This window comes from Petaurus breviceps, unplaced genomic scaffold, assembly GCF_028583685.1.
Source record: "Petaurus breviceps papuanus isolate PSGF00001 unplaced genomic scaffold, PetGlider_PUasm1.0 90281, whole genome shotgun sequence".
Classification (NCBI taxonomy): Eukaryota; Metazoa; Chordata; class Mammalia; order Diprotodontia; family Petauridae; genus Petaurus; species Petaurus breviceps.
In genome coordinates this window covers 660,737-687,171 of record NW_027187205.1, presented here as the reverse complement: position 1 = coordinate 687,171, position 26,435 = coordinate 660,737, and the positions used below count along the sequence as shown (strand labels likewise).

General features: G+C 36.1%; 1 protein-coding gene across 2 annotated transcripts in view; it reads right to left on the bottom strand.

Annotated features, from left to right (window-relative positions):
- The window catches only part of RSPRY1 (ring finger and SPRY domain containing 1), a 66,594-nt gene that overhangs the window by 22,201 nt on the left and 17,958 nt on the right, over nucleotides 1-26,435 (bottom strand). The window contains exons 2-11 of one of the 2 annotated variants that reach the window (XM_069107798.1): nucleotides 23,413-23,580; nucleotides 20,744-21,238; nucleotides 15,531-15,583; nucleotides 12,467-12,579; nucleotides 10,871-10,997; nucleotides 8,984-9,042; nucleotides 7,308-7,374; nucleotides 6,461-6,592; nucleotides 4,992-5,107; nucleotides 4,116-4,259 (exon numbers count right to left, since the gene is read on the bottom strand). In XM_069107798.1, the coding sequence (XP_068963899.1) occupies nucleotides 4,116-4,259; nucleotides 4,992-5,107; nucleotides 6,461-6,592; nucleotides 7,308-7,374; nucleotides 8,984-9,042; nucleotides 10,871-10,997; nucleotides 12,467-12,579; nucleotides 15,531-15,583; nucleotides 20,744-21,090 (1,158 nt within the window). In that variant the 5' untranslated portion in view covers nucleotides 21,091-21,238; nucleotides 23,413-23,580. The remainder of the gene's footprint in view (nucleotides 1-4,115; nucleotides 4,260-4,991; nucleotides 5,108-6,460; nucleotides 6,593-7,307; nucleotides 7,375-8,983; nucleotides 9,043-10,870; nucleotides 10,998-12,466; nucleotides 12,580-15,530; nucleotides 15,584-20,743; nucleotides 21,239-23,412; nucleotides 23,581-26,435) is intronic. The other variant, XM_069107799.1, reaches the window with a different exon arrangement.

Below are 26,435 nucleotides of genomic sequence, written 5' to 3'. Positions count from 1 at the left end.
ATCAGCCCTGATGACAGTATTTGAAGGGCAAAGACATGTATCACAAACAGGCCTTTTCTATCTTTAATTTCTATTATTCTATGACTTACTGACCAGGGATCTCTCAAAAGAAAAATAAAATCTTGGAGGTGGCCTAAAACAAGATGAAGTCCAGGTCTATTTTATACACTTTAATATGTAAGACATTTTTCCTGGTAAATTCTCAAACAAAACTTTTCTGTAGAGAGTCAGTCTTAAGTATTTCTGTTTTTTAGAGTTAATTCCAATAATGTTAACCTTAGCTCCCCTTACTTAGAATTAAGTGAAGTAGCTAAGTGAAAAGATTTATTCTAAAAATCCCTCTGAGAGGGGCAGCTAAGTGGTGCAGTGAGTAGAGCACTGGCCCTGGAGTCAGGAGGACTGGGTTCAGATCCGGCCTCAGACACTTCACACACACACACACACACACACACACACACACACACACACAAAACTAGCTGTGTGACCTTGGGCAAGTCACTTAACCCCAATTGCCCTACCCCCCCCCCCCCAAAAAGCAACCCCCCCCCCCAAATCCCTCTGAGTCTGTGATTTAAGAAACAGCTATAGATATTGAAATAAAGGATGAAAGAAATCATAGCAAGATTACTTTGGTTTTCATGAGTGAATAAATGGGAAATAAGGCAGTTAGTTATGTAATTTTGGAGATCTTTCTATACTCTACTTTTCCCAGCCACTTTTATTTCTATATATACATACTAAGAAGCTTGTTGGTATTAGGTAAAATTATTAAAAAGAATTACAAATTAGTATTTTGGCTAGTGTTCATTAAGGGTATGTTTTGAATGTCTTATCCTATTGCTCAATGGAGCTGTTATTAATTATGTTTTAAAAAAAAGTTTTGATGCTTTGGAAAAAAATCCCTACCACATGAGTGTTATTTCCCAATCTGACCCTCTGAATAGAACTCTCTCTCTTGAAACAAAGAAATATTGTTAAACAAAATAAGCCAACACATTGGCCATGTGTGACAATGTCTGGCTCATTACACACCTGTAGTCTGCCAAAAGGAGACAAGCATGTTTTGCTCTTAATCCTCACATGCATCTATTTCAAATCCTCCATATGCATATTTATGGGTGATAGATACACACAGAGGCATAGTTATAAATCCCCAAAGAAGTTACTCTATAGTTGGCAACAAGAAGAAATTACCTTAGTACCCTGAGGTACATTTTAAAAATATGGCTAATAACATTGCTTAGCACAGTCTTTGGAATATGGTTATCCTTCCTAAACTAAAAATCCAAGTTGGGGGACTTAAGGGAGTTTTTTTTTTTAAATAAGAAATGTTAATCCTTAGAGAATGGGTGTATAACAGGAATTACTTATCCTGTAAAAGTATACACTGCATCTGTATGACTATGACATTTTTGAAATCTCTAAAACAATAACAATACCCATTTGAAGCAAAATTGTATCAATGTTATCAGGATCCTGCATCTGTGAAGAGACTAACTTGGACTTTATCAACTTCTAACAGTGAGCTAAGTATTTAGGCAAGAAGAATGTATAAAAAAAAAATTCAAAGCTTGTCACAGAATAGGTCATTCTTTGAGTTGTGCCTGATCCCCCTCCCCCAATCCTTTTTTAAGCCTCTTAATTTTAGGAGTCAACCATTTGATATTATATGTTATGAACTAGCATCATCTATCCTGTACTTAAATTCTGGCACTCTAGGCTGACTGGTTAAATTTTTAAAATGATAATACTAAGCTACAGACATATTTATTAGGTCTTTTCTAGTCCTGAAGTGAGTTTTGCTGACAAATGAGGAGACGGTAATTTTATCTCTTAGCTTCTTCCTGTGTTTGAGTGAAAAGAGAAACTACCATGGCTTAGTGAAAACCTGGGTTCTAGTCCTAGACCTTATTAGTGCTGTATACCCACAGACAAGTCCACTTCTGGAGAGTTCTGGTTTCCTCATCTATAAAATGGGGATAACCATCTTTGCCCTTCTCACCTCTCAAGAGTATATCCTGAGGTTCAAATTAGGAGAGGGATATGGAAGGGCTCTGAAAACTATAAACAACAAAATATGGATATGGATCGTGATTGTGATGATGATGATGATCTCTTTAAAAATCACTCCTCGTTAGTCATTTGCACAATTTGGCCTTCTCTGCCCAGGGGAACTTCTCTGAATTAATGATCAGGTTAAACTTGAGTCATGATGGAACTGAGATTATTCAGACCATGCACTGCAGAGAAGAGCTACATGCGAGGTTTCTGACAAAAGCAGAAGTTCATTGGGAACTTAATCCTGACTAATTTTCACATGACCCTATAAGTCTTTAGAAGATCTTTGTGCACACCAGGCAATGGCCCAAATTTACCTTCCCTGCTAGTTAATGTTTGCCAATGGGTTTTGAATCTCCTAACACATGTGACCTGAGTTCAGGAAAAAGCTCCAAGCCATGGTGAGGCAGTTAGGTGATAGGGTGCTGGCCCGGAATCAAGAAGCGGTTGTTATTGTTCAGCCATTTCAGTCCTATCCAACTCTTTGTGACCCCATTTAGGGTTTTCTAGGCAAAGATACTGGAGTGGTTTGCCATTTCCTTCTCCAGCTCATTTTACAGATGAGGAAACTGAGGCAAATAGAGTTAAGTGACTTACCCAGGGTCCCCAGCTAGTAAGTATCTGAGGCCAGATTCGAACTTAGGAAGATGAGTCTTCCTGACTTCAACCCTGGCACTTCATGCACTGTGCCACCTAACTGTATCTGGAATCAGGAAAACCTGAGTTCAAGTCTCAACTCTCACTACCTGTATGACTAGCTAAATCACTTAACTTCTTTCTGCTTTAGTTTCCTCATCTGTAAAGTGAAGATAACAATAGTATCTAACTCCCAGGGTTATTGTGAGGATCAAATGAGGTAATATTTATAAAGTGCTTTGCAAACCTAAAAGTTCCATATAAATGCTATTATTATTACTTTAGGGCATTAATAACATGCATTGATAAAAAGAATATTAAGTAATATCTTAGATTATGCTCCCAAAGGAATTAAATACCCTGCCTATCCCTAGTTCCAGTTCTATTCAAGTTGTCCCATTAAGTCCTTTCCCCCTGAACTGTTCCTCTGGCCAAGAGTTTCAGGTGTCCCATTGAACCCTTGGGTCTGATAAATCCTCCTTTGGTGTTCCATGAAAAACTATGTAGTCATGACAGAAATATTTAATCTATGGTTACACTGGATTTCCAAGGCTGATCCCAACCAGGGCCAATTTTTAAAACTTAGGACTTTACAAACAAAGAAAATTAAAAATAATTTCCTAAATCACATTTCTGACTAAATTCTGATTACCACAACTGGCTTATAACCTGACTACCAGAAAAAGGGAGATAGTGTCCTTTCTGAGACTGACAAACTGGCACCAAAAAAGTCATCTATAGGAAAAAAAAGGCTGCACTAAAGTGTTACCAGCCAATCATAATTATTGTAACTAGATCATTTTTCTATTCTTCCAAAACTTCACAGTATTGCTTTTGGAAATAATATATTTTAAAATAATAAATAATATAATAAAATATATATTTAAATATTATGTTTTTAAAATGCTGGTACTATTGTTGAAAAATTGCAAGTTAAAACTGTATAGCCAAGCCAACAAACTGGCAATATTTCAGAAGGAGGGGAGCTATTAAAACTTTTCAAAACTGCCAAGCAAGGCAGAAATACACTGTTGGCCAAGTCACAACATAAATTACAGAAGATCAAAGCTAGGGCAGAGTTAGAGATGTAGAAGTAAGTGTTATAGATCACACTATTTTAGTATACTCATCTTCTAAATGAAGAATTAAACCTTAAGGACTCAAGAAGAGGAAGGCTGGAGAAACTTCTTGGTTTTCTCCTACTCATAAATTAATGCCTGGCACATGGCAAATGCTTAAAATAAATGTTTGTTGATTAACTGACTGAAGGCAAACTTCTTTGAGGGATTTAGATCACTGAGATTCAATACCCAAATAATATTTAATTCAATATCAATCTAGAAGCCACTTTTCTATTTGTTAAACATATAGAAAAATGAAAGCCACTGTGCATTTAGGGTAATTTACATTCATGTACTTACATGATTGAGAAATTTGCTGTCTTTGGTGGCCCAGCCTATCTGCATGACTCCAGAAGTGATCACTGTAACTTCATAGTACCATACCCCAGAGTCAACACAAAATGTGCAACGCACACTTTCAAAGGAGGAGGCATCACATCGAGCCTGGAAAAACCAAATGTCAACAATGGTTATTTGAAAGATGATGATAACCTAGGTAAAGTCCAGTGTCATCTTGGCACACTTAATGTTCTCATTATTAAAGTAGACCCTCCCTTCCTTGCCATGCACAAAAGACAAAATTAGAGGAGATTCGTGGGAGCCCTGTGTGTAGATCCCAAAGGAAAGTGGGCTCTATCAGAGAGGAGGGTTGCTGAACTCCCTAAAAACTTCTGAGTCATCTCTTACAATGGGGCGACCCTACATCTAGAGGACTGTACAAGTTCTTGGAAGCAGCAAGGATTCATCGGGGAGAGGGAACAAGGGAGTGGTGTTGATTCCTTAGCCACTTCAAATTATTTCCCTTGGCTTACGGGCCCTACTTAGGATAATACTACAAATCTGGAGAACTGTACAGGTCTTTGGCAAAGACAGAGGCCCACTGAAGAAGGAAGGGGAGTTGTCTCAGTGTTTATGGACTCAGGTAAAAGTTCTTTGCATTTTTTGGTTGGGTTAAATTAAATCTTTCTGATAGCTGATGTTTTGTTAGTCTGAGTACTTATTTGGTTTTGGTGTAGAAACCTTGACAAAAGACAAATTCTGATGCTCCTAGGTGAAATCCTAAATGGGAGTATAAGCCAAAGAGAAATAATTATTGAGAAGCCTCTAGTCTTTGGCATTAGGTCATAAGAGCAAAAAAGCTAAGGTTTTCAAAACCGTACATTATTGCTTTTTTACCTCCAATCCATGTGGTGAGATCTTCAGGTACTCACTAACATCATTGCTATTAAGCATGGCCCTAATGTTGGTCAGGTCCACCTTCTCATAAGTAAATTGCCTTCCTTCTTTCAAAACTGCAAAAGAAAAATAAACCATGCTGCTGGATCACAATCCTCTGGGAAAGAATGAAATCAGCAAAGTTTAATAGCTGTGACTGTGGTCTATAAAGTCAAGCAGGTCATGCTGAACGGTGGCTCTGGTTATCTATTATAGTTAAGTGAATGTGCCTGGCTGGAAGACAGGGAAAGAAGGATGATTTTCAACATTAGGTTCCTTATATCTAAAGAATCCTAATTCCCACACACCAGAAATATATACATTACACAAAGCCCAATCTTCTTTATTTCAGGAGAAACAATGTCCTGAATTCTTACAGTCTGGGGATATGATTTAGTTCGGCAATGCTTGGGAAGGAATCATTTCATTCTGTGTCTTCATATCTCCAGCACTCAGCAAAGAATACGGTACCTAGCAGATACTTCACAAATGCTTGTGGATTGATTGATAAGTCTACTAATCTTCTCTTGTCACTATGGAAGGTTTCCTTTTAAAATCAATCAAGTGTTTACTGAGGGGCAAGTACATGACCAGCATTGTTCTAGATACCGAAAAGAGGATCTGGTTGGACAGAGAGGTAGGGTTAGGGTGAGCCAAAAACACATCAAAGGATTGATGTGAGATGCATAAGACAGTATAAAATGGACAAATACAAGATGGTGAAATACTTGTGCCAAATTTTGTGGTTCAGACTACACATGCTCTATTTCTGTTCAGAGGAGGGATAGGCAGGAATAGTTAGGATGGAATTTATAGAGGAAGTAGGACTTAAACTGGGTCTTAAAGAATAGGTAGGATTTTAGTATGCAGAAGAATGAGGAGAGGAGAATCAAATCAGGAGACTGGAAACAGGCATGGAATGTTCATGGAACATTGAGACTACTTTGGTTATGGGAGAGTATATGTGTTAGTCTGAGATGTAGGGGGCAGTCAAATTAGGGAGGGCCTTTAAAGTCGTGTAGAGGGATGTGGAACTGATGTGGCAGGAAATAAGAGTGAGGATTTATGTGCAGGGGAATGCTGGAGTTAGAGGCAGCCTACACAACCTGTCACAACCTAGAAATGCCTTTCTGTATTATTCCTACTCTTCTTAGACAGGGATCTTTCAGGGAAAGATTCAGTCTTCTTATACCTGCAGTATTATTTCACCAATAGTAACACTTTGCATTTGTTCCTCTCCTGTACTTATCACATTCTAATCTGTATTGTATTCATCTCTTATCTTACTGTTGCCTTGCTCACAGTAGACACAATAAATGTTTGTTAAATAAATAAACAAATAATTATTAGAAAAAATAAGACTACTCATCAAATGGAAACAACTTTTTGGCTGGAGGTAGAGATTATTTTAATAAAATACACTAACTTACAGAGATTGTCTAAACTCCACTGAGCGCAGAAACCAACTTGACGTTTCAGATAGTCAGAATTTTCTGTCCATCTCTCCAACATGACAAGACGGTCACTAATACAGGACTTAGAGATCGTAATTTTATTTTCACCTAGCAGGAAAGAAGCGAGACTTGAATTAGCTAGCAATTAGGGGGAAAAATTAAGAATTCTAAATGAGTGAACTGGAAGAAAAGAAGGAACATTTTTACTTTCTGCATGGCTCAAATGAATTACATATCAATGGCTAGTTGAGAGTTTTACTGAAATTAGTCAAAACATCTACAGGCTAAGAAGAAGAGGGTAGTCACAGTCAAATATTTCAACAAAAAGTGGTACTTGAGACACTATATGCCATCATATAAGGTAAAAAATCATGGGGAGAAGGAAGAGGGACTATAAACAGAACTCCCTTTGTTAAAGCAAGTAAAACTAAGGTACTTGACTTAAAATGTCCAAGGTATATATTACTTTTTTCATTTATTTAGTATTTTATATTTTCCCTCAATTATATGTAAAAACAATTTTCAACATTTGTTTTAAAAACCGAGTTCTTTCAAAACTGAGTTCTTTCCCTCCCTCACCATCCCCCCTCACGGAGAAGGCAAGCAATTTAATATAGGTAATACATGTGTAATCAATTACAGTTTTTTCATGTGGTGTTTAAAACTTAAATGAGTTGCCAACAGTCCAGCCGTATCAATGTGTATTTCTGCAACAGAATGTGTGTGCATATGTTAAAATTCACAGCACTGCCTGATCTACCAAACAAGCAAATCAGCATTTCTGAATACAGCAAATTATCATAAGAGATAACTGTACACATACTGGTCTGTGCAAACTTTTCCAGTGCGATTAGTGCAAAAAGCATGACTGTAGGATGGGACTGGAAATTCTGAAAGACAAAAAAAAAAAATCATCATTTTCAATTCCAGCCTCTTCCTGTTCCCCCAATAGTTGCAAATGCCAATTTTGCTTTCTTGATGTATATATGCTAGATACTTTTTTGAACATTAAAAACATTCAGACAGTACAAGAACTAGAACATCTCTGCTTAACACTGTGTATAGTCAAGAACTATCTCAAAGTGTTTCCTAAAGTTTCTCCCTTAGAGAACATACAGGCTATAGTTATCAGCAAAGAGGTTAAATCAAAGGATTAATAGGAAAACTAGAAATTTGGGGGATTTAGTGATACTATACTGTATCATTATACCTACCAGGGCATGGACTGAATATCTACTGTCTGAGGGCTAGACTAGATAAGGGCGGAGAGGACTGGAAGAACTTGAGGATGTTATATGTCAAGTCCGCAAAACTTGTGGCCCTTGGGCTGCTTATTGCTCCCTATGGCCTGCCAAAGGATTTGGGGCCCTTTGCATGTAGAGGAAATCCTTTGATGGGCCCAGTGGGCCACAAGCTGTGTAGGCCTGTTATAAGTCAATTATAGAAGCAATTTCATGATATTAAAGTTTAAAGCCAGAGCAGCATACTAGATAGAATGCTAGACCTGGAGTCTTGGGTTTGAATCTCACCTCAGACACTTAACTAGACTTATGACCCAGGCAAATCACTTAGCCTCTGAACCTTAGTTTCCTCATCTGTGAATGAAGTTTAAAAATAGCACCTATCTTTTTTTTTTTTTTTAAGCAATTGGGGTTAAGTAACTTGCTCAAGGTTACACGGCCAGTTATTTCTGGGCGCAGCGCTGAGTATCTGAGCCCGGATTTGTTCCAGGTCATCCTGACACTGGAGCCGGTGCTCTCACTCGCCAAGCCACCTCGCCGCCCCTAAGCAATTGGGGTTAAGTAACTTGCTCAAGGTTACACGGCCAGGTGTTTCTGGGTGGGTGCTAAGTGTCTGAGCCCGGGATTCGATCTCCAAGTCTTCTCAACACTGGAGCTGGTGCTCTTACTTGCTGTGCTATCTGGCCGCCCCAATAGCACCTATCTTACAGGACTGTTGTGAGGATCAAGTAAGATAATATATGTAAAATGTTTTATAAATCTTAAGGCACAATGTAAATGTTTGTTGTGATAACTTTAAAAAATAATTCCACCAATACACTCCCCTCCCCTCTGCCCTCACTTTTGCTCCCATATTTTAACATGCCTGCCTTTCTTACACCAATCTATGTTGTATCTCTTGAGGAAATAATTAATATAATAGAGTTGAACAATTCTGTAACCAAATCCTAAGAGACAGATATGAAAATAGGAAACCTTATCCTCCCTAAAATGAAAAGCTCCGTTTTATTTTTTAGATTAGAAGATAAAGAGTTTTTACTTATTAAGTCAGAGAAATGAGAGAATTTCGAGAATGACTATGATTTCAAACTTTGAGCAGGGATTAAGGCACTATAAGAAACAAATTCTGGCAATGCTTTTCAATTCTTCTCCTCTCCTAATCTAAGAATTTTTGTTTTGTTTTTTAACACCAAGATAATTTATTATACATTAGAGTTAGATGACTGGCAACATCAACTGCCTTTGATATATCACTTACCAGGCTCTGTAACAAATATTCTAATATTCCTGGGCTAAGTAAGCTTATGCTTGCAGGACCTGTAATGCAATAATAAATATGTTACATATCATTACAATGGCACACGTATAAAATTGGTGTATTGCATTTTCATATCAGCAAGTACTGAAGTGTCAACCATATGGTTTATATACAATGTCATCTGGTTTACAGGCAAGATATCCAAATGTACTTTGAAATTAACTCTTAAGCTTCCTGTCTGAATACATATATTCAGGCAGATCAATTTCCAAACTCCCTTTTGGATAAAGTTTTAAGTTGTACCAAAAAGGACAATACTGTTTAATCCTCTGCTTGGTTTGGTTTAAAAAAGCCCAGGTTTGACATAATATATATAGGCACTGAGGTATAGAAATTCATCTTGCCCTACTAGAAAGTTAGAGGGGGGGGATAAGAGAGAGCAGATTGGGGGAAGGGGTATTCGGTAGGATTGCTATATTGGGATGGGAGGTAGGGAAAAGATGGGGAGTAAATTTGTAACTCAAAATCTTGTGGAAATGAATGTTGAAAATTAAAAATAAATAAATAAAAGATTAAAAAAAAATTTTAAAGCCCAGGTTTGGAGCCAGAACTCCTGAGTTTGAATTTGCTACTTGTGTTGAGTTCTGGAAAAGTAATTCCCTCTCTCTAGGCTTCAATTTCTCCATATGTAAAATGAAAGGTCTGGACTAGATCACCTTTTAGGTCATTTTCAGTTCAAGATTTATGGACCTATTCTGTGGCTTGATCTAGGAGGAAAAGGTTTTTTTTTTTTAATCAAAAGGTGTCTTCTTTTGTACAAGGTTGTAAGGTCATGTCAAAAGAAACATGTGACACTATATAAAGTTGGAAATTATAATAACATTTAACAACAATAATAACATAATAATAACAACGACATTTTCTTGTCATTATTAAATTTAACGAAAGCTCTGGAAAAAGGTATCGTTTAGCTACATACAGGCTCAAACACCAACACAGAAATTATATATGCCACAGTAAGGTAAAAAACAGCTATCAATACGCAAACCTTTTGTTTAAAAAGGGGTAGAAAAACAAGAACGTTTATGTTCTCTTAATGTCAACTGAAAGAAAACTTAAAGAGTTCTGATTACATAGTGCTTGCCAAGGTGGGACACTTCTAGTCCACAGGACAGGCTTAGTCGTTATTTAATTTCCAGGATGTGATCTCATTTATGTCTTTAGCTGAATAAACACAAGAGTTTAACAATTCTTTAGCCATATCCTAAAAGGCTCCATATAGATATGAAAACAAAAAAACTGTATCCTCTCTAAAATAAAAATAAAATAAAATAAAAACAACAATTATATATTCTACTTTTCAGGTTAAAAAAAGATTTTTACTCACTAAAAGTTAGGGAAAGAGAAAATTTTAAGAATGACTGTGATTTCAAACTTTAAGCAGGGATTAAGACATTGTAAAAAAAACAAGTTGTGGCAATGTTTTCCAATCTCCTCACCCAACCCTCCAATCTAAGGATTTGTTCTTGTTTTTAACACCAAATCTTGGGAAGTATCAGTAAGTGGATTAGGTTTTTCTCTTTTTCTTCTCTTTTTTCCTACATTATAAGATTACATTCTTTTCTTTTCTATTAACTGGTCATACTTTAGAATTTTTGAGTATGGTTTATTATGCCTTGTTCTTAATTTTAGAAGCTAAATGAAATATTTTATCATATTCTCTAAAAATTAGCGACCTAGATTAAATTGCTTTTTACTGGTGTGGACCTCATTTTCCCCCTTTTCCCTTTACAAAAAATAAAACAAACTAGTTTCTCAACCATAATATAGTGAGGTTGGTTGGAGACATCAAATACATTTTTAAAATAAGAAATTTCTCATGATTACCTGCTAGTTTCTCAGCCAAGCAGCCCAGTACTGCTGTTGTGTTCCGGTGTTTGGCAGGATGACTAGCATCCTGGCAAGCAACAGCTCCATTTAAATTTAGAATTTCAGTCAACTTCTGGAGTGCATCCTAAAAGAAAAAGGACAAAGTGGACTTAATATACTTACATTCAATGTCTTTTGGTGCACTTAAGTCTGCAAAGAACAACTAAGCACCAATGAAATAGAAATCAACATCATGTTATAAAGACATAATGTGTCATCATTAAATCACATATTAGATCAACCTTAAAGTTTTTGTCGCTTGCTATATATAAAGTATATCATTCAGAATGCACCTGCTGTGTTAACTATATAAAATACATTTTTTTTATGCTGTTGATTTTAAAAGACCTAGTCCAGGCAGATGCCAACACAGCAAGAAGCAATGGGGACTAAGTAACACAGGGGTAAAGAAATTTCACCATTTCAATAGTGGCTGTCTTTCTTCTTAAAAACAAATACAGCACCAATTGAAACTGAAACAGAAATTTCAGAAGCCTAAAATGAGGGTCATCTTTAATAGATAAGTCACAGAATTTTTCTTTCTGTCACAAGGGTCTGCCACATTGGATTTGAGCACCTGAAGCTTGTACAAGGCACAATAAAAGAGGCCAGAAGCCAACTTAATTTTCTTTTTAAAAAACTGTCAAGTTGAAGGACTCAGTGGGATATGTAAAATAAATTAATGACATGAGAGAGAGGAACAAGTCAAGGTCACATCAATACATGATTGACTTGTACTGTCATTTTAATCCTAACAAAGGTATACTGGTCAATTCTACATTTGTTAACTTGGTGAGTAAAAGTGTAGACACAAAATTGGAAGATAAAAAAAATAGAATTTCAGGTGACACGTCAGATATTTCTGCCTGCCTGAACTATAGAGCATGTATAAATTAGGGTATTCCGACATTACAGTGAAGAAATATGACCAGTTTTCCCTTCCTACCTTCCCTCCCACCTTGCACTTTACTGCAGCAATTTATAGTGATTTCTCTACCCTCTTATATGCAGCAAACAAAATAATTTATGATTGTAATTGTGGTCAAGTAATTATTTCTAACCTAAATTTTCATATCATATGATCACAAAGGAACATTGAGAAAATAAAATTCTATAATAAGACTAAAAAATGCTCCTACCTGAGTAGTTTTCACTCTCAATTTGAAAAAAAAAAGTCTCCAAAAAAACCTTCTGGTATGGGAAAACTAATGTAGGAACAATTAAGGAATAAGAAAATTAGAAACAAGCTTACTAAGTTCTAGTTTCAAAAAAGACTTCTATTTCAGGTAATACTCATCTGTCCATCCCTTTATTTTTTTGTTGTTTGAACTAGTACTCACTAATCTCCAATTGAATTTAGTTATTTCATGGAAATAAGATCTAGCACTTTGTCTTTAGTAAATGCTAAATGTGGGGGATGATGTTAATAATGAACAACATTTTGGCCCTAATGCATAAAGAGGAAATAGTTCACATCAAACTTTCCCTCTGATTATTCATCCTTGGGCATGTGTGTAGGTGGCAGATGCATAAGTTACACATGTGTTAACTTACTTTAGTTGGCAATGGACACTCGTCTAGTAATAACGTTATAACAGCTGGTCCCAATGGATCTTCCAATGGAATAACTCTAATTAAAGACTGGACAACTTCCAACCATCCTTCATCTGTGACCAAATCAAGGAAATTATCAGAGGGTGGTGTTACTATTTTTTAAAACTCAAGAATAGGTAGACAAGTCATAATAAAAGTGATATAAGATAATCTCACACTGAAATGGGAAAACCTTTTTGGCCCTTACCATGAGACTTTTAAAGCAACTTGTGATGGCTAGTCACCTTATGATGACTGGAATCAAAGAATTTTAACTGGTAAATCTGGTAGTTGTAAAGGTTTGTACATTCTGTGCCATGGCCCTTAAGCTACATTTGAAAGTTCTCTATTAAATGTATTTTAAATGATTTCTCATTTGAAAACTAATAACAAAGACTAAAAACATAAATTAGTATGGTATAGCATCACAGTGATGCTTAAGAAATTAGTCAACATTAGAAAGAACATTGATAGACATTTTCTCTCCAGTTCCAAAACAGTTAAATGCAGGCAATTCTTTTGTCTGTCAATTAGAAGAATTAAATCTCATTTTCTATTTCCAAATGAGACAAATCACATGCAGAAGACTTTGTGAGTTATTCCAATTCCTGATAAGATTGCACAGGGAACTTGAGGGGAAGATGTAGGGAGGGAAAATTTTTTTCTTTATCATGCAGAAAGTACTTTTAGAACCTGATGGTCAAGATGAGTGAACGACTGGCATTACTGTTTACAGGGTGAAAGGCAAAATGAAAAATTATCTGCTATGAATAAAACACCAACAACTACCATTCTCCCCCAAAGAAATAAAAGCCTAAATTCAGGTCTCTTCATATACCTAAGAAACAAAAATAAACGTATTTGTTGTCAACTTGTGAACAGGCTGTATTTCAAAAGGCCATAAATGGGTTGTTAAATTTGGAAAAATATTTTTCTTAGAAAGGAAAACATTTATTATGGTGATATGTATTATATCACCATAAGGTGGTTAGTTTCATAGGTGAGCCTACAAAGACTCATTTAACTCATGAGCTAGCAGTTGTTTTGGACAAAATAAGTGATGTGAAAAATAATGACATATAACTGGATCGGTCACATTGCAAGAATGAGATATTACAAATGGATAGTCCAAGTGCTAACACTGGCATCCTCAAGATATTAAAAGAACCATCCAGTGTACTCATCGGCATGTTGAGCAGAGCCTCTATGGAGGATATGCAGAACAGCCTGGGTGAAAAAAGTATCAGTTAGAAAGGTCTGGAGGGATTATCTACATGACAGAAATCACAGATTCTTTAGGATAGCTAATACACAAGAGGAGACAATCACTACAAAGAGCAGTTGTTTCTTTGGGAAAACGTATTACATTCCAACTTGGGACAACAAGAAGAATGGGAACAGGGATTTCTCTTTCTCCCTAGGAAATGGGAATAGGAACTTTCTTAGCTCCAAGGCACTAGGTAGTAGGCTCTGTCATCTGGGTTAGGTCACATGGTGAAGGTAGGGTAGGGGACCAGGTAGGGGTGTGGAACCATCCTGAACTGGCTACACAAACATTCCCTATCTTTCACTCTTGAGTTCTAGACTACTTCCTATTCCATTTTCATTTATTGCTTCTTTCTTTCCCCTCTGGCCTATTGTGGAGAAAATGAAGTATTCTGGCTTCTTTCCCCAATATTTAAAGCATAAAGCACTTTGAAGTTTTGCTTTTTCTAAGGGTTTTTTTGACTGGTAGTAAGAAGGGCTGTAAACCATAAAGTGCTATAAACATATAGCCTGTTATTAGAAGACTTCCTTTTAGGCCTCACTGTCTTTCATTTATGCTCTATATGGAAAGCAAGGCTTAGGTCCAAATGAATTCTTGGGGAATACCAAGGTATTAAGTAAGATTTATCTACATTTCAAGGCAAAAGCTGATGCAAACTATTTTGGGCATTTCATCACAGGAACTGGGGCAGGGGTTGAGCTTCTGGCTTCTAAAATAAAGAATAGGGAAAGACCTCTGGGGAATGGTGAGAAGTGAGGAGCTGGGTCAGGGAACTGGTAAGGAAAAAAAGCAGCAAATTCTGCCAACCTTGAGCTCAGGCCAGGATGTAGAGGGTGTAGGGTAAGTTAAGGTCAGGGACAGGATAGGTCCCATATTACAGGAGGCCAAAGGGGACAGGTTGCTGTGACAAACAAGTCACTTGGCTGGGGTGATTGGCTGTTGGTATAGAATGTATGAAGCTAAATTAGGAAGGAATTGTCTATAAATGGAATTAACCATAAATTACTGGATACTAGGTATTTAGACTAATTTTTTTTTCTATTTTAAGAATGTGTGTGTGTGTGTGTGTGTGTGTGTGTGTGTGTGTGTGTGGGTGTGTGTATACACCTTGGATCACTGCTAGGTTGATATTATTGGTTTTGTTGAACTGTTTCCACCCCACCCTCCCCTTAATTCTTTGTTCTAAGGAAGAGGTCTCAGAGAGAAACAGGGGAATGGATATATTAGGAAATGTAGACAACAGAAAACAATGATAGCCAATAAAAACTAAAACAAAACAAAAATATCCATACAATTAAAAAAGCTAAGAATAGCTACGGAAATGATTATTGTAACTACCAGATATTTAAGCACAGTAGTCATATTCAGTCTATACGGCAGGGCACAAGATGGGAAGAAAATATGTGGAAAAGGAATTTGTAAACTAAGAGCCATTTAAAAATTATACATGAGATAACAGTAATTATAATAGTATGCAGCACTTTGAACCATACAAAATGCTTTTCATTTGATAATGAGATAATATATTTAAAGCAAAACATTATGTTTGGGGAAAAAAACTGCACATGGACATTGTTCAATTTCACTGTATTTAAAACACATACATTTAGTACATCAAAACTACATGTTATCATTTCAAACTTCTTGAATAGGAACTATTTTACAAGAATAATTGTTCAATTTATTTTCTGGAAAAAAAAATCAACAGAGCATTTCTTTATGCTAATAATTCTTTCTGAACAAAAAGCATTATGATACCTGTTTCTGCCATTTCGTGCAATGTGATCATTGAATAAGGAGGTTCCTGGTCACTGAAAAATAGACAATTAAAATGTCAAGCTTGGGAAAATTATAAATGAAAGCTTTGAATTAAAATTCAATTGTGGGAAGGAGAAAGAGGAGACTATGAATGAATGAATATGGAGGGAGGAGGGCAAGAAACCATGAGCTACAAACCTATAAGGACCAATGCTCATATTAAACGGTCATTTTGTAAAGTCAGCCTCCCCATGATGGTAATTAAACAAAATAAGAAGAAATGAACATTTATAAAATGAATTCTCATCAGATGGAAGGAACACTGGCAAAGCATTTAACCTTTCTGAACCTCAGGAAGGTAAATGTAACCTTTACGACATCCTTGTAGAAATTCTTATGAAGACAAAAAAGAAACCTAAATTAAGTGCTAGGGGAAGAATTAAGATTCAACACAAATCCGTAATTGTTACTGTTCCTGTTTTATTTTGTAGGTCTCTTTCAGCAAATACTGAAATAGTGATGAATGGTGTTGCTAAGATTTAAAAGATTGGTAGAAAGAGGCCATCCATAAAAAGTGAGAAATGTATTCAGTTCTGGATGCCATATTAGTAAGAACATTGATAGAGTATGTCTGCCTTGTTTCATTAGTTCTTATTTAGGTTTATGATATAGAAAATAACGAATAGATTCATCTTTGAATCCCAAAAGAATTTATTGGGGACCTGAAAAGTGTAAATATTATACATGGAAATAGGGTACAAATACAGTGCCCATTTACTTTTGAATGGCTCTTAGAACTACAAGATGGGCTATAACAAATAGTTTAAGTATCTAACAGCCACGTAAGTACTACGATCCTACCAATACAATTAGGATGGGCCACAGAGGACAAGTATAAAAGTCCACACAGAGTTGAAAAGATGTCACTTGTAATCTTATAAAGTAACTGTTCTCATGTTAGGTCTGACAATATCTCTCTCAGATAATACTTTGCTGGAGAATTTCTGCACAGCAGTCTTAGACTCCAGCTCACCTGTCTCTGGAGATGGAGTCAGCTTCAGATTGATCAGGATTCAAGACCAGGCATCACAAAGGTCAGTGATCTCTGGCTGAACAGCTTCATCAGATTGAGTTTTTATACTTCTCTTGGAGGCTGTGGCAACACCCAATTGGTCCTTTCAGACACTTTGGTTTACCCATTTGTTGACACAGTTCAACCTGTAGAACATCCTTGTACACAACCTTGTAGAACATCCTTATTAAAGACATAGTCGGCTATCTGAACTCATAGTTGTAGACCCTAGGGAATCAAGTAGGGGGCTTGGGAGATGGTTTATATGTGTAGGTGGTATTTTCTATATTTGAATGTCACAAGCAGTGTATGTGATAAACACTGAGTATATTGCAGGCCCAATTAGTTTGCCCACCTAATATAATATCCAGAGAAAGGTAAACAGGATGGTGAGGGGATTGGTGTCTATCCTATACCCAGTATGATGGAAGGAACTGGGGATGTTTAGTCTAGAGAAGAGAAGATTTAGGAGTAACACAATAGCTATATTCAAGTAGTTGAAGAGCTGATAACATAGAATAGGGATCAGACTTGCTCTGTTTGGCCTGAAAGGGTAAAACCAGGAGCAGCGGGCAGACATTGCTGGAAGGAAGATCTAGGTTTGATATGAGGAAAAACTTCCTAATAATTATAACTGTCCAAAAGTAGAATGGGTAATCACAGGTGGCAGTAGATTACCCCTTTGCTGAATGTTATCAAATGAATGTCAGATAGCTATTTGTCAGGGATGTTACAGAGATTTCTGTTCATGTAGACCAGATATTCTGAGGTCCCATCCAACTCTAGAGATTTGGGTAATTTATAATTTTGAAAAATTTCTCCTAAAACAAAGGAATTAGAGCCTGAAGGGACCTCAGAGCTCACCTAATCCAAGTCAAGAAACCTTAAACTGTAAGGCATCAAACCATAACTATTAAAGAAAAAGGTGACTAGAAAGAACCAACCTGTTCTTCAGAGACACATAAAAGAGATATAAAAAGGCAAGTGTGGCAAATTAGGGAAGGTAAGATTCCATGGAAGAAAGTAAATTATGTAATTTCAGAGCTGGACAGTATCTTAGAGATCATTTAGGCTAAGCCTCTCATTTTACAAATAAGGAAACAAGCCCAGAGAGGGGATTTACTCAAGGTCAAAGAGGTAATTAATGGCACAGCAGAGATTGGAACCAGGTTTGCGAGTTCTTGGTTTGGTGTTTTTGCACAACAGATTACCCACTGAAATCCTTTACGGATGTCTTTATTGCTAAGTTCCTTGGAAACATTTTCTGTCTAATTATACAACAAAGAAAACAAGCTAAATCAGAGACAATGATGAAAGGCCAGTAAGTAGGACAGAAGTTCAAATCTGTAGATAGGTTGTGACCTGACCTTTAGAAATCTCAGTAGACAAGTACCTAATTCCAAGATGGATAAATCTAAGCAAACAGAATATTTTCTCCAAAACACTTTTCAGTAAATAGTTTAAAGTAGTCTTATTAACAAATAATCCAAAACTATCCACATACACAGCTTTGTCAAGCCCAGGCACATGAGCAATTAATCAATTCAGTAAAAAGGCAGTCTTAAGTAGCTATTTTCACAGTTGATATAAGGGGAAATAATTTTAAACTTTGACTAAAATTTTAAAGTTTTAAACTTTGACTAAAATGCCAAACTTTAAAGTTGCATAGGTGGTCCCTACAAGAAAATTTATTTTAATTTTTCAAATACAGCAGAAAATGATATTTAAGAAAAGAAATTTAGTTAAAGGGTAGAGCCACACACTAACAATGGTCAGGTGTTTCAAAGTCAAGATGGGATAAAGAAAAATGAGAAAAAAATTATGACAAAAAAAGCAGCATTTGCTTTCGCCAAATCTGCTCTTACTACATGTAGTATTAACATGTAGTATTACATGTCTTCTTTTCTAGACAAATCAAAGGTACTCTTTTCCTGAATAAAGAAAGGCATGTAGAGAAAGGATGAAGTAGAAGTTTTTTTTGTAGTATGGTAAAGAACTAATTTTAGGGAAAAAAAACCCTCTTCCTACCAGGTTCTCTGAGCCTATTATCTTTTGTTTTAAGTTTTCTTTCGAGAGCTCTATTAAACTTCATAAGAAGCCACTGTCTTCCTCTTCAAAGTATGACTGAATAAAAAGTCTTTCCAGGTCTATAAAATGATTTAAAGTGTCACACTGTATTTGTTCATAGTATTCTGTATTCATTTATTCCATGTCTGCTTTTGCTTTTTTCTTTTCCATGATTCCACTACCTTTGTTTAATGTGAGGATTTTATTGTGCTTTCAAATATATTGCACTTGTCTTATTTAAATAAACAGTGGTAAACTCCATGTTTTCACAAAAAGCATACTCATAACTGGTGACACCTTCTGGAGACTTGCAAATAAAGCTTCTACCCACTGCCATTCCATTAATCATTCTTTTTAAAACTGGCAAAAGCTGCTTTGCACCTGCTCTTTCAATGGTTGGCAATTAACTCGGCTTGCTATTTATTCCCTTATTTCTTTTGCACAACCATTCATAATAATTTTATAGTCCTGTAAATGGTGTTTTTAAAAAAATTAATTATTGCCCTGAATGATTCCAAAACTCAATATTTTGTTGGAGTTCTCCAAAACATAAGTTCTATATACTTCCAGTTATTTTTATGTCTGTAGGGATTTTATATATAATAATGCAACCTCTCATCCCCTTATATTCAATTGTGGTAACCATGGTAGCTACATAGAGTTAATTTAAGGTTAAAAGGTATTTCTTCAGATGTACACCATCATTAAAGGCATTTTGATCTAACTGGTTCTTCAGTGGTTAGTTCTAAAGTTACCTTTTCTTCCCCCTAATAAAACTGCTGACTTGTGTGGAGACCAATCCAGTCACACACCCACCAATTCTCCCTCTCTCTCTCTCTCTGCTAAGGAAAAATGTGAAACAAAAGTTTATTTCCCTGAGTAGTAATGACATCAAACTTACAGTATATCAGTATATAAAAACAGAAAATAAAGTCATTTCAGTGTTACATTCAATGTGTTTCTGAAAAGTTGTTTACAAAAAGAACTTTTTTTCCAAAACAAACTTTTATAAAAGATAATTTACATGCACTAAAAAAAATTCCTGTTTAAAGGAATGCTAAAATGATTGATTCGTTCTGTAAAATATAGCATCCTTTTGTAACGTGACCCTTATCACTTATATTGTTGCTGTTTTACACATTTAGATTTTTGTAGATTTGAATTTTCAGGGGATTGTGGACCACAAAGTTAGAAGGGGCCGTACGAGTAATGTGATCCAATCCCATAATTTTCACAGAATCATAGACTCAAGAGCTGGAAAAGGTATCAGAAGTCATCTAACCAACCAAACAACCTCCTTTTTTATTTTCTAGCATGAAGGTAAAGCCTAGATCAGAAAAGTAGTAAACATCAGAAGTGGGACATGAACCCAGTTCTTTTGATTTTAGAACCAGCATTCTTTCTACCGTACCATGCTACCTTCTGTGGAAACAGGTAGTGAGTGACTTTGCTAGGCTTCAGTCCCAGGTGCTCTGATTCCAAATCTAATCCTTTCACCATTCTATGAAGTATTTATGTAGTAGTTTTCACTTGCTGCATTCATTCACAAGCCAGAACAAGCATATCTAAAAAGGATGTAGATGGAGAATATGGAGGAAAAGATGAACTACACTTAGTCTCTTCTTTTAGGAAGTTAAAGATATACTCTTTATACCTAATAATTACACGTGTGCTCTCTGTTAGGAAAGACAACTGGAATCTCTGGTCAGTAGCACGGATGAGAGAGTACTAATGACAATGAATCTTCTTAAACTATTTCCTGTTATCAGCAGTAACAAACTTGTTCGTCTTCTACTTTTCCACTAATGGAGATGAGAGCTCTAATTAGTGTTTTCTTCCTACAATAATGTTTAGACAAATTCAGGCTGAAAGTGCTGGCAAGTGAAAACACAAAACCATATAATTTATATTGCCATTACAGATACAAACAAAAATATCCTCCTTTCCCTAAAAGTACAAGGCTCATTGTTATATATCTTGATGCAGCATGTAAAACAAGATGAAGTCAACTATTAGGAGTTCCTAGCAGAAAAATTTTCTTTAAAGGTGAAGTGATTGGTAGGTGGGTACTTACTTATCTACAAGCGTCCGAATTACTGCCAATGTGTCCAACACCAAGCCATCTACATTTTGTTTCTTTCTTCTTGGTTCATGTGGTCCTCTACCCCTCCTAGGTGGTCTCACAGGGTCCCTTGGATGGCTTCTGTTTTCAGCTGTTGGTATTATATTGTTCTCAGTGTGCTGATGCTGGGACTCTGCATTATCTTCTGTGCCACTATCATCTCGACAAATACAAGAGTTGCCCATGTTGGTGGCTCCCAAAGTTCCCAGAAAACTTGATATATGCTGCTCTAGAGTCAGCAGCAAACCTTGTACAAGGCTTCTGCTAGCATAAAACACAGCCCAAGCAAAGACAATCATTGAGAAAGTTTTCCAAGTACTGCTTTCATAATCTTGAATTGAGGTATTTGCATCGTATTTGTTATCAACAATTGGAATCCAAAGGAAATTGTAGATTCGGTATCCAACATTATCACCTAAAATAAACCCTGATCATCCAAAAGCAGGTCTAAAAAACAAATAAAAAAGAAATGGTTAAAAGAATTGAGGGTTTTCAGCCAGCAATCTACTTAAGGTTTCTCTTAACCCTGATTTTAGAGACTTCAGAAGTAAAATTAGCTCATTTTTGGCAATTTCCCCCAAATGTGTACCAGCACAAAGAGATATATTTGGATAATAGGAAAGTAATTAACTGAACAGTAACTCCTTACTTATTTCCATTACAAGAAGTTGATCAGTAACCTATAACCAAGTTTAGTGAGGTTTAGAAAGACTACTGGTATGAACCTCAAACTTAAAGAGTTCTTCCTCCCTATCTACGTGGAAATACTATATTAGGAAAAATATAAGCAATAATCTAAAGGACTGTTTCCTATTAAAAATGGAAAACTTCTTTTTATAACTAGGTCATTTTTTTTCTCTTTTTTTTTTTTTTTGGAGAGGGGGAAGAATTATAAAAGATTTTCTCAAGACTGTCTACTGTTCCTAGATCAAGGGGCAAAACTATTGTTACTCCGTCTATAATTCTAAAAGGATTAGAGGGGTTGAGAACCCAGATTAAACTAGCTAAACTGCTTAGACAACCCAACTTGCAGGTTTTATTAATAATTTACAGTAAGAAGTATTAGAGAAAAAGTTTCTTGACCAGGTAAACAAGAATCTGTTTTTGGAAACATACTTTTCTGTTTTATGTCAATGAACAACATTTACACAATAAGAGGTTGTTTTTGTTGCATTTGTAGAAAAGTTAAGATGTACCAATTTTGTTGCTGGCAATTTAAGACAAGTAGTTAGTTATCTTTACGATGGAACCAGAGACTTTATACAACTGATAAAAACCAGTAAATTTCTAGAACAAGGGTTCATAATCTTTTTCTGTGTCATGGACCCCTCTGGCAATCTGCTAAAGCCTAGGGACCTCTTCTTAGAATAATGTTTTAAAATGCATGAAATAAAACAGGAAACCAAGTATACTAAAACACACACACACACAAAGTTCACAGACTCTAGATTAAGAACCCTTATTTTAAAGAGACATTAGAAAGAAAGAGGAGACAATCTGGACATGTTTGAGAGACCAGGAAAACAGGTAATATTTTATGGTAGGCAGGAGACACTCGAGAGTTTAAGTAGTTGTATTTTGACAAGATGAGGAGGAGAAGAAATATTTTTATTAGTTTGGCTACAGGGTAATAGTAAACAACTTAGCTCAGTATCATAATGAGCAGGGACGGGTTTGTCATTCTATCTTTGTATTACCAGTGCCTTGCTTCAGCAGACATTAAATAAGCGTGTGCTGGATTAAATGATGGATCATAGGAAAAAAAATGGTGCACTTCTGTTCTTCAGAGAAAAAAGAGGTTAGATCAGCTCCACAAGGTAGCACCTTATGGGTTCATAATCGTTGGCAGTCAATGTCCATTTGTGCTTTTAAAACACATGACTAAAAGAGTCCTGAGAGGGAGGCATGAGGTATACAGGATGAAGGGCTCAGGGGGAAAGGATATCTCTTTTCTAATAGTCTAAGCAATGCCACTTCCACTTTCTCTTCCCTACAGAAGACAAGGCATTATTTTTGCAAGAAAGCACAATACCAAGAGACTCAATGGCCAGGTAAGACAAAAAACAAAAGTATTTGCTTTTTGTGGTCCCTGCTATGACTTTTTATTTATCTCACAGACTAGGCTGATTGCTGGGAAAGATAAACACTTAAAGCAAACCTTTCTGGCTTTTCCCACAGAACAGGTCAGCTGGCTGTCTAGTGGCCAAGAAGACAATGATGGGACACATCAGATATAAATGCAAAAAAAATCCAAGATTTTCTGACAGGTCTGCAACTGATCAGTAAATTAAGCCAATATGCCAATGGAGTATTTATTTAAAATCATTCTTCCTGATTCTTTAACTTTAGAAATTCTTCACCTAAGGAGAAGAAACATATGCCAAGTAGATTGTTTCAAGTTTCTCAAAAGTTTGTTGATAACTTATGGACCTCTTTTGGGGTTATAACAGGAAAGCACCCCAGACCTTCTGGGCTTTGTAATGGGGAATTCTGAATTGAGCATACATTGTTGCATGGGACAAGATTTCTTATCTCCTAACTGTCAGGAAATTTAGTATCAGGTATCATTTAGGGTGGTGTGTCATACTACTTTGCTGATTAACAATAACTGTAATACATACGTGACTACTGTATAGCAGGTTGAGGGATGTCTCTTACTGGTCTCTCCAGCATCCACTATTGTAATCCCCAAATGCTTCAGGGCTGTAGTATGGCTTCCTGAATCATTGTCATCATCTGGGATGATGACAGATACATAATTACAAGTTAACTGCAGGAACTCAGTCTACCTATCAACAAAGAAGAATGGGAAGGCAAATGAAAGAAAAGAAAAGAAATGCCAAAATATTAGGCAAATATTAAAAAATTTCAAGTTAAGATTAAGGCTACGAAGTGGCAAGCCTTGAAGGAGAAGAGAAAAAGGGAGGGTATAAAGTTACAATTTAGTTTTTACCTCCAGCACTTAGTACAATTTTATAAAAATGAACTAAGCTGCTAATGGCTGAGCTCAAGTTGAAAATGCAGTGATTTTTTTAAAAGGAGGTCAAAACCAGAATTTGTTAAAAATAAGTTGGTTTGCTTTCAATTTCTAAATCCCTCCTAGTAAAGAAAAAGTTTCTGAGTTGAAGATGTATAAAGGAAATAAAAGTGAATTAAACTACACAGGTTTTTTTTTTTAGCTTCCTTGAGTCTCATGACGTCTAGAAGTCACCTATACGTGTACATAAATTTTAATTTTTTTTTTTGAGACTAAGTCTTTGCCCAGCCTCAAGTATCTTGCCATTTATAGGTATGGAAGCTCTGAGTTGGTCATCTCTGACTTGGGCTGGCTCATTCCTTCCAACACAACCGCTATGTCAAAGGGCTCACCATAATGGTGCCTAATAGGATTACAGGCCTAAGCTACCACATCTGGCATGTATATGTTTGTTTTTTTTAATATGGTTCAATAATTTATCAGGGAATGAGGAAAAAAAAAAACCCCACCACTATTATTTCAAGGTTGAAGTATTGAGTTGAATTGTTATCTTCACTGTTATCCTGATTCATCTTAATTTTAATAACTCAGAAAATGATCTCAACTATCAAACCAAGAAGTATAGTTTAAAAAACAGATTTTTAATTAATTTAATTTTTGACAAAATAATGATTTGAATAAAAAGTAAATCAATAAAGGAATATTCAATAGAATAGATAGGTATATCACAAAAGAAATCATCAAATAATAAAAAGATCTTAGGAGTTACCACAGGTGAAAATCAGAGTTTCATAGCTTTAAAGCTGGAAGAGATCTTAGCATCTCTTTTGAAATAAGTCAACAAACATAATGCTCTTAAGGATTATATGAAAAGAAGTATCATATTAATTCAAAGCAATTCAACAAACACCCAACCTAATATGTGTAACGATACTGATCAATCTAATCTTCAGAGCACTACCTCTCTTCTCCAGGCAATGGTATAAAATGATGAAATAAAGAATATAAGAACAAAAGAAAAATCCAGACAAAGAGATACAAATTTTTCTTAAACAAAGATACTGGAAAGAGTATCTGGTAAAACTATGGCTGGAGGAGATAATTCTTTTTTTTTTTTTTTCCATTTTTCAAATGTTTTATTAACTTCTGATTTACATCATTCATTTCTGCCAGATTTTGAGTTACAAATTTTCTCCCTATTTTCCCCCTATACACTGCCCCGAAGTAGCAGTCCCACAGGATATCCCCTCCTCCAATCTGCTCTCTCCCATACCCCTTTCGACTTTTCCAGTAGGGCATGGTGGATCTCTATGCCCCAGTGCCTGTATATCTTATTTCCCAATTACATGTAAAATAGTATTAATAATAGTATATATTTGAATATTTGATTTTAAAACTTTGAGTTCCAGATTGATTCCCTTCCTCCCTTGTCACCCACCCTTACTGGGAAGATAAGCAGTTCAGTATAGGTTGTACATGTGTGGCTAATGCAAAACAATAACATAGTAGATATATTGTAAAAGACTGACTATATTTCCCTCCCTCCTATCTCACCTCCCACTTATTCTATTCTCTACTTTGATCCCGTCCCTTTCAAAAGTGGGTGCTTCCAAATTCCCTCCCCCCCAGCCTGCCCTCCCTTCCATTATTCCCCCTCTCATCCCCTTCCCCCCTACTCTCCTGGAGAGTGAGATACCCTATTTAGTGTGTATTTCATTCCCTGGAGGAGATAATTCTTAACCAAACAAGAGACTGAATTGTTTATTTTAAAAAAAGATAATTTTGATTATGTCAAATTTAAAATATTTTGCATGAAAACACTGTAGAGTTAGAGTAAGTCAATAAGTTAATGCCTGAAGGAAAATCTTCACAGCTAATATATCTGATTAAGGAAGGAAAGAGATAAGAATTTATTAAATACTTACTATGTACCAAGTGTCATACTACACCCTTTACTATTAGTATCTCATTTCAGTCTCAAGATGATCCTAGGAAGAAGGCACTACTATTATCTCCATTTTACAGATGAGGAAATTAAGGCAGACAGAGGTTAAGTCAATAGTCAGTAAACATTTATTAAGTGGATGCTATGTGCCAAGTACTGTGCTAAGCACTGGGGGTATAAAAAGAAGGAAAATATAGTCCTTGCCCTTTGTGATAGTAATGGCAATTAAAGATTCCCCTGTATTGGCTTGGTTTTCAAATTGATTGTGTTAAAACCCAGAGCTTGTTAATCCCACCTGTGGGATGGACTTTTTGATGTGAAAAGAAAGTCCTGAACTGGGAGGAGCTGGTGACGTAGATTTGGAGACACAAGAGAGAGGCAGAAGAAACTTTTTTTTTGGAAGCAGCACCTCGTGGAGAGAGAGAGACTAAGAGAATTGCTGGTGGCCACTTTGAATTGCCCTGGACTTTTGAGACCTGCCCCCTGAGCTGCCAAGGACTGAGGAGACATGGCTGTTTTGCTGGTACTTTGTCTGTATGTTTTGATGTTATTTTGCCAGATTTGTCCACTGGTGAAAGACAGTCCTTTTGTTGAAGAAGTCCTGGAACCTGGCTGTTCACTAAGAAGCCCTGAGACTGTCCTGCAGACAGAGAGTGAATATTGTCCACTGGTGAAGGACAGTGCTGTTGTTGCAGGGGTCTGGAGACTGTCCTGCAGACAGA